General features: G+C 40.3%; 1 protein-coding gene across 1 annotated transcript in view; it reads left to right on the forward strand.

Annotated features, from left to right (window-relative positions):
• The window catches only part of mast1b (microtubule associated serine/threonine kinase 1b), an 87,705-nt gene extending 81,697 nt beyond the window's left edge, over window positions 1–6,008 (forward strand). The window contains exons 26-27 of the mRNA XM_056452914.1: window positions 2,322–2,509; window positions 3,002–6,008. Coding sequence (XP_056308889.1) covers window positions 2,322–2,509; window positions 3,002–4,518 — 1,705 coding nt within the window. The 3' untranslated portion in view covers window positions 4,519–6,008. The remainder of the gene's footprint in view (window positions 1–2,321; window positions 2,510–3,001) is intronic.
• The last annotated feature ends 2,540 nt before the right edge of the window (window positions 6,009–8,548 follow it).

Below are 8,548 nucleotides of genomic sequence, written 5' to 3' on the forward strand. Positions count from 1 at the left end.
TCACAATACCTGTCTATCGACAGAGTTTGTAATGTAGTCAAATGTTTGCTATTACAAGCGCAGCCGTTTAGAGCTCATTTCTGGTTAATGATGTCAGAATTTAGCACTATTTTGGAATGAATGTGCGAATGGTCTTTTCTGGAAAAATTCCGTAACATCCTCACCTGTGTGAACAGCAGAGATGTATAAAGTACTAGAGACCCAGACTTAAGTAAAAGTACAAGTACTCTATCAAAAAGTGACTTGAGTAGAAGTAAAAGTGCTCTTTAAGCACCATACTTAAGTGGAAGTACTAAAGTATTCAACATTTTTTGTACTTAAGTATTGCAAGTAGTTTATTTCAAAATTTACTACTCAAGTACTGAAAGTAAAAGTACAAGTATTGTGTAATGTAGTTATTAAAGAATGCAGTCAAAAGACATCATATTGTTTTGTTTATTTTAAATCTCTTTTTTGGGGGCACGTCATTAAGCAGAACGAAAAGAAACATGACTTACAATACTGTTTTTCTCTCACGCTTGAACCACAGATCTGACCGATTATAACAGCTTTAACACACACCTTTCAAAGTTGTGTGTCACAAAAACAGTCCATAATCCACTCAAAACGCTATTGAAACCCATTTTCGGAGCACAAATTACTGGTTGTAAATGCTGTAAACGAACGTTCTAATTCACTTGATTTTGATTTTATTGTAAAAAAAAGAAAACGTGTATATTACTGTATTAAATGAAAATCTGAAATATTTTATGGCTTATGGCTATGATTTAGTATTCAAAAATGTTTCATTTTGATTATGTTTTAATTAAATTGGTCTTAAACTTCATGTTTTTATAGTATATTTATTCATTCTGGTACTTTTACCATAAACCAACATCTCAACCATTTGGTAGAGGCTGATATTTTAGAAATTATGGGATGTGTTGGGGGAAAATGTATTGACTGTGTTAGCTAGCGACATTAGGAGTTAAGAAATGCAATAAATAATAAATTCTATTGGTTGTTTTCTTGGTGTGACAGTTAAATGGTAACTTGTAATACAATTGTGTCCTTTAATACAGCAGTAATATATATGAACTGTACCCTTAATTTGACCCGCTCAAAGAAAACACTCTTTCTGAATGTATCAAACAAAACTCATGCACAGAAGACAGCATGAGCATTTATAGCAAATAAACTAATGTAAATATTCTCCCGCCTGCTTTTTAAACGCTGACAGGCAAGGTCTTACACCCCTTTGATTAGTTATTGTCTCCACCTTCTCAACAGAAAGGGCTGCTATCGGCTTTAGAAATGAAAGCGTTGTTCACTGATGGCGGGAAGAACAGCCGCGGTTACAGTCTATGTATGTATAATACGCGGTTATTACAGGTAATCTATAATAGACACAGTGGAGAAAACTTGCACCTTATACACGCCCAGGTCTGGATCCACAAGTATCGCTTTAACAGCCAAGAGGAGATAAACAGTTGAGTCTCACAACATTTCTCAGTAGTAGTGAAATAGCGGCTCGTGTGCTGTGCCGCCTTCACTCGCCCTCGCGCCTCCGTCCTTCGCCATAGTATTGCGACACCGCACATAGTAGATAAATGATGTCAGTACGTAATAACCGGTTATGATCTATTACTGAACCGATATCGACCATTTTGACACCTCTAGTAACGAGTAACGATACAGCTCATAAAAAATCTATCGGAGTAAAAGGATTAAACTCATCGAAAATCTGTACTTAAGTAAAAGTGGAAGTAGGAGAAAAAACAATACTCCAGTAAAGTACAGATACTGCCTTTTAGTACTTAAGTACAGTAGTGAAGTAGTTCTACTTCGTTACTATACATCTCTGGTGAACAGCACTTTCGGAAACCATTGTTTCGGAAATTTTCCTGATATTTACCGGTATCACTGTGTAAAAGTGGCTATTGTCAACCTCTTCCTAATCAAACACATCTGAATCAACTCATCAAAACGTTAGAAGGGACTTCAAAACCTGAAGTTAATGGGTCAGATAAGGGAGACATCCAAAATATGTACTGTTGGTGTGCCTCCAGGAACAGGGTTGGGAAACACTGATAAAGAGAATATGTTTTTGGATATAAACCTGTGCTTGATGTATTTAACTGTAAAACTGCACCTAAATGTACTTACAGGTCCATCAAAAAATGAGTGCTTATTAATAAAATGGTTGTTCTTTTTGCTAATAATTAATACATTTTAGTGTGTTTTATTGTTTGTTTTTATTATTATGAATATTTTATTTTATTTCAGTTAACGAATAGTATTTTATTAAATAACCTTCTGTTGTACTCTCTGTCTGTCCGCAGTAAGAAGCGCAGCTCTCTCTTTCGTAAGATCACTAAGCAGTCAAACCTTCTTCACACCAGTCGTAGTCTGTCTTCTCTGAATCGCTCGCTGTCATCTGGAGACAGTCTGCCTGGATCTCCTACACATAACCTGTCTGCCCGCTCTCCGACACAGACGTACCGCTCTCCGCCAGACTCCACCTACCTCGGTCAGAGCTCCTCCCACTCCCACACACTTTATGTATTATATGTTGGTGACTTGCATGTACATGTATATACACCAGGATACACCAGGATATCCTGAAAATGATGTGTCATGTAGAATTCAAAGTATTTCAATGTCTTGCATCTTATTTTACATGTAATGCTTGACACACAAGAGTGTGATTTGGGCCTTTGAGTTTCTGAGTTGGAAAATGTGGTAAAAAATTACTTCCTCAAGAACAAAAGGCAAACTTTTGCCTTTTAATACTAAATTTAAATCAAAACTTGACGCCTCACAGTATGACCTTGAGTGATATTTGACCTACTGAAGATGACATTTATATTAAATATGATACTTCTTTCCTTTCCATCTGACTTGCGCTAAACTGAACTTAATTAGCCTTTGATATTTGGCTTCAGTCAGTATTTGCGTGATCCTTGTGTGCCCTTTTCCTGTTTCTTTGAGGTTCTGACTTGCTCTATTTTTGTCCTCTCAGGCACGTCATCTCAGAGCAGCTCTCCCGCATCCAGCACACCAAACTCGCCTGCTACATCCCAGCACATGCGCCCAAGCTCTCTTTATGGCCTCTCACCGAAACTCCACCGCCAGTATCGTTCTGCACGCTGCAAATCTGCCGGGAATATTCCTCTGTCCCCATTGGCTCACACACCATCCCCGACATCATCCTCTCCACCACCCATAGCAGGACACATCGTTGGCAGCTCCAACACCACCCAGGCCTTCCCTGCCAAGCTTCACGCCTCCCCTCCAATAACACGTCCACGGCCTAAAAGTGCAGAACCACCCCGATCTCCTCTTCTCCAAAGGGTGCAGTCTGCCGAGAAGCTCGGTCCATCTTCTCCACCATCCTCCTCATCTTCGGATAGGAAAGGAGGGCTTGGCATTAGAAAGCATGGTTTGGATGTTGTGCATGCCGAATACCGCCGGGAGTCCTTTCACTGTGAGCATGCCCTCCAGAGCTTGATGGAAATAGAGGGAGAAAACACGCCCGGCGCTCTGCCCTCTCCACCTGATCAAACACCCACGCACATGCCTGTCCAGCACATGCTAAGTCCAGCAAGGCAACTTGGGAGGCAAGACTCAATAATGGATAGAGAGTTCGAAGGGAAATCGAAGCAGGCTGACTCAAGTGAAGCAGTTTTGAAGACTGCATCAAAAACTGAACCAGTAGCAATCATCGTAGATCTTAAATCAACCCCGTTGGGTGAAACAACCCAGAAGGATAAAGTAGCCTCTAAGTTTGAGTCTTCCCAAGTTTCAGTTGCCTCAATGGGAAAGGATGTAGCCAAGGATGTGGGAAAGATAGAATCTTCTAGTACTTTGGTAACTGGCCCCAAGATCCTGGATCGGACACCAGTTGTCCAGTGCTCGGGAGTTCAGGAACTCAAACCTCATAGCCTTCAAACCGAGAGTCCTAAAGGGCTGGAGAATGGCAAAGACATTGGAAAGATCCCAGTCAAAGAGAAAACCCAATTGACAAAGACTCCAGAGGCAAGCAAGTCAAGTAAAGGACCTTTAAATGTTGAGGGGACTGGATCTGGTTCTATTGGTACACCTAAAATCTCAGAAGCAGTTCCAAGCCAGTCTAAAAGCATTCAAGAATGGGCTCAAACTCCATCAGGGTCAACTAGAGGCCCTCAAGAGGAAAGATGTCGCCTCGAAGCAGTCGAAGACTCTCCAGCCTCTCCATCTCCAATCGCTAGGTCACCTTGCACAAGCAAATCACGCGCCATTTCTCCTGGTGACAGGTCCAGCTTTGTGACCCAGCTGACCAGTGTGGCTAAAACTGTGCTTGGGCCGATGAAGTTGGGCTCCCAGGATGGGGGGAAGGCCAAGGACAGCTCCAAGACTAATGAGGACAAACGAGCCGCCACGCTGGGAAAGTCCGAGGCCTCATCTGGGGGTCGCAGAGGATTGACGGGAACTTGGCCTGGCCCTGGGTCATCATCAAAGCCTGAAAAGGCATCAAAGAGCTCTTCCAAGCATTCATAATATTCTCATTGAAATATACTATTGGGAACTTTATATGGGATGCATTGCCAGTAGATGTCCAAATGCAGACCAAGTTTAAAAAAGACTCTACAGCCATCAAACCAAGATATCTACGAGAAAAAAATCGTAAACAAGAAAAGGTGCTTCAAAATGATCGTTGTCAAACATGTTTGTTTGTGCATATGCCATAAATATATATGCACCATCATATGTGGATGTAGACACACAAAAAAACAGTATAGCTGCGTCCGAAATTGCATACTTCCCTACTATATAATATGTGAAAAATAGCGTGTGAGCCAAGTAGCATGTTTGAATTAATAGTATTGGATAAACAATAGGTGAGATGTACCTGGATGACCTACTACTTCTGGTGAGATTATGAAGTGTGTATCCAATGGACACTTAACTTACCCTTCAGACTATGTGAGAGCATTTATGAATGGGGTGAAGCGACGCAACTGACATTGATAGGTCATGTGATAATGATAAGATGGAGGATGTAGTACGTCTGAATTCCATTCATACTACTCACATTCATACTGTATTGAACACACTTTTCTAAGAGTTGTGAAGTAAACTCAAATTCAAATGTAGTACCTACACTAGTACTATGCGATTTCGGATGCAGCTTATGTCTTTAGATGCATGTTATATGTATATTGTGAATAGAAGAGTCAAAAAATAAGATATGAAAAATGAAGACCTAATGCTAGTGAACACTGCACATTCAATCATTCCTGCCCGCTCTATAGAGGGCATGACCTGTCAGCCATCACCATATCAATCAACCAATTTGTCAGACTTAGATGTGAGAAGTAGTTAAACTGTTTACCTAGTGATCGACACGATAGATCCAAACAATCTCATTCCAGTACCTCAGCTATACTGTTAAACTGCCAACAGTAGCTCGATACTAGAAACGGCGGAATGTTTAGGGGTGTTTAACTAGTGGAAATGGGAAATGATTGTTGCACAAGGACAGAACCATGTGTATATATGCTCGTTTATCCTGTCTTAATTACATTTGCACTGGAAATTCCCAGCAAAAGTCAACATGAAATCTACATTTTTTACTTTTTTGATGTGCGCACTCCACACGATTCAACAGTGCAAAGCTTTTTCAGATAGCACCACCTTGGCCGTGCAAATTGTTTAACCAGAAGACCTTAATCAGGGTAGCTAGCACCATTACTCCTAAAGGGCTGGAGAATGGCAAAGAAATTGTAAAGACCCCACTGAAAGAGAAAACCCAATTGTCAAAGACTCCAGAGGCAAGCAAGTCAAGTAAGGGACCTTTAAATGTTGAGGGGACTGGATCTGGTTCTATTGGTACACCTAAAATCTCAGAAGCAGTTCCAAGCTAGTCTAAAATCATTCAAGAATAGGCTCAAACTCCAACAGGGTCAACTCAAGGCCCTCAAGAGGAAAGATGTCACCTTGAAGCAGTCAAAGACTCTCCAGCCTCTCCATCTCCAACTGCTAGGTCACCTTGCACAAGCAAGTCACGGGCCATTTCTCCTGGTGACTGGTCCAGCTTTGTGACCCAGCTGACCAGTGTGGCTAAAACTGTGCTTGGGCCGATGAAGTTGGGCTCCCAGGATGGGGGAAGGCCAAGGACAGCTCCAAGACATATGAGGACAAACGAGCCGCTACATTGGGAAAGTCCGAGGCCTCATCTGGGGGTCACCGAGGATTGAACTTGGCCTGGCCTAGATCATCAGCAAAGCCTGAAAAGGCATCAAAAAACTCTTCTAAGCATTCATAATATTCTCACTCCACACAATTCATCAGTGCAAAGCTTTTTCAGATAGCACCACCTTGGCCATGCAAACTGTTTAACCAAAAGACCTTAATCAGGGTAGCTAGCACCATTAACCCTAAAGGGCTGGAGAATGGCAAAAACATTGGAAAGACCCCAGTAAAAGAGAAAACCCAATTGACGAAGACTCCAGAGGCAAGCAGGTCAAGTAAAGGACCTTTAAATATTGAGTGGACTGGATCTGGTTCTATTGGTACACCTAAAATCTCAAGCAGTTCCAAGCCAGTCTAAAAGCATTCAAGAACGGGCTCAAACTCCAACAGGGTCAACTAGAGGCCCTCAAGAGGAAAGATGTCGCCTCGAAGCAGTCAAAGACTCTCCAGCCTCTCCATCTCCAACTGCTAGGTCACCTTGCTAAATTCATCAGTGCAAAGCTTTTTCAGATAGCATCACCTTGGCCGTGCAAATTATTTAACTAAAAGACCTTAATCAGGGTAGCTAGCACCATATTTTACTTCGAACTGAAATTAAAACAAGGTTGTGAGAGGATTGCACTATTTCATCTGCAAAGTAGCAAGATTTCTGAAATAAAAGCGTGCACATTATGAAAGTAAAACGTGTAACAGACTTGTTGACTTTTAAATGTCTGGGAACGAAGTACGGAGAGTTAATATAGTTTAAAAACTTGAGATTGAAGGGAAAACCTCAAGAATTGTCATTGTTATGAAATTATATTGAGATTATTAGATGAACTCTATGAAGAAAATAGGTCTCTATGATGATGTCATCCTGTTAGATTATATTATAGGCCAGTAAATGCACTGTGGGTTATACACTTGAATTCTTACTAATCTGACGAAGCCTGAATTATTCTTTAGTATATGCAGAAGAGTTTGTGAAGTGTGAGGTGGTTCGTGTGTAGACGTGTTTCTTTTGAATCCATTCAGGGCTTTTAATTCACTTTTTGCTACATGGTGATCTTTACGTCCAGCTTTTATAGGAATTTATGACGCAGTAAGTTGACATGTAAACGTCTGTGTGGTTTGCGAGAGACGAAATGATGTTATTTGTGGACTTAATTGAATCTGTTTACACTTTAATTCACACAGTTACTCTCACGTTTATGTGAACGTCCTTCGGGGACTCTGTGTGTAGTAAATCTAGCGATGTTTTAGGAGTGTTTTTTGTGCCACGTTAGCGCAATGATTATCTTCCAAATTAACTGATCCTTTTGCCAATGTAGGAATTTATACTTTACCCAAATATTAACCTTTAGAGGTGAAAACTAAACTGATCGCAAAAAAGTACAGTGGTTTTAAAATGGATTTAGATGATGCCATCTGGACATTTACCATGGTACTTCTCTAAATATACATGAAAATGGTAGATATTTGCTACTATACTATAAATATCACCATCACTTTACTATTACCACAGTACTTGGTGAATTTTTTAACAATATTTGGGTAGGGTGTATATTCCTTTATGACATGTTTTTAGATCGATTTGTGCTGTAATGTGTGTGTAGGATAGATTGTGTCAGTTGTGCGTCAATGTGTTTAGATTCTGTAGGCATAGCGTTTGCCTGAGACAGTTACTCGTGCAATGAGTACAAGCAATTGAATGCACTTTAATGATTTTATTGATCTCTCTTTGTGTTTATATAATTTATTTATAACTTGATTTGAATGATTTTTTGTTGCCCTGTTTGATTATTACAATGGGAAGTTGTATGTGGCCCTTTGTAACTAAGCTGCTTTGCATAAATCTTCCTCAAACTGTTGGATTTTTTGTACATTGACTTCTTATATCATTGTTTATTTACAGTTTTTTTATGATTTCTCACCTCAGGCAATGTTATAAACTAATGCAATTTAAAAATAATAATAAAGTGCAGTAATAATAAAGAAGCTGATAGCATGTTTTGCTTTGTGTCGTCTGTCTTGCGTGTGTTTGTTCAAATGAGAAAGGATTTGGAAGTTAACACCGATCACAAGCACACCATTTTTTTAAGTTCGAAGCTGTATTATACGCATGTTTTTGCTTGGATTTTCCAACCAGGACAAATTAATGTTAAGCTACACTCACTGGCCACTTTATTAGGTACACCTGTCCGACTCCTCGTTAACGCAAACGATTATCTAGAAAATATCCAGTGAGCGGCAGTTCTGTGGGCGCAAATGCCTTGTTGATGCCAGAGGTCAGAGGAGAATGGCCAGACTGGTTCCAGCTGACAGAAAGGCATCAGTAACTCAAATAAGCACTCGT

This window comes from Danio aesculapii, chromosome 3, assembly GCF_903798145.1.
Source record: "Danio aesculapii chromosome 3, fDanAes4.1, whole genome shotgun sequence".
NCBI lineage: Eukaryota > Metazoa > Chordata > Actinopteri > Cypriniformes > Danionidae > Danio > Danio aesculapii.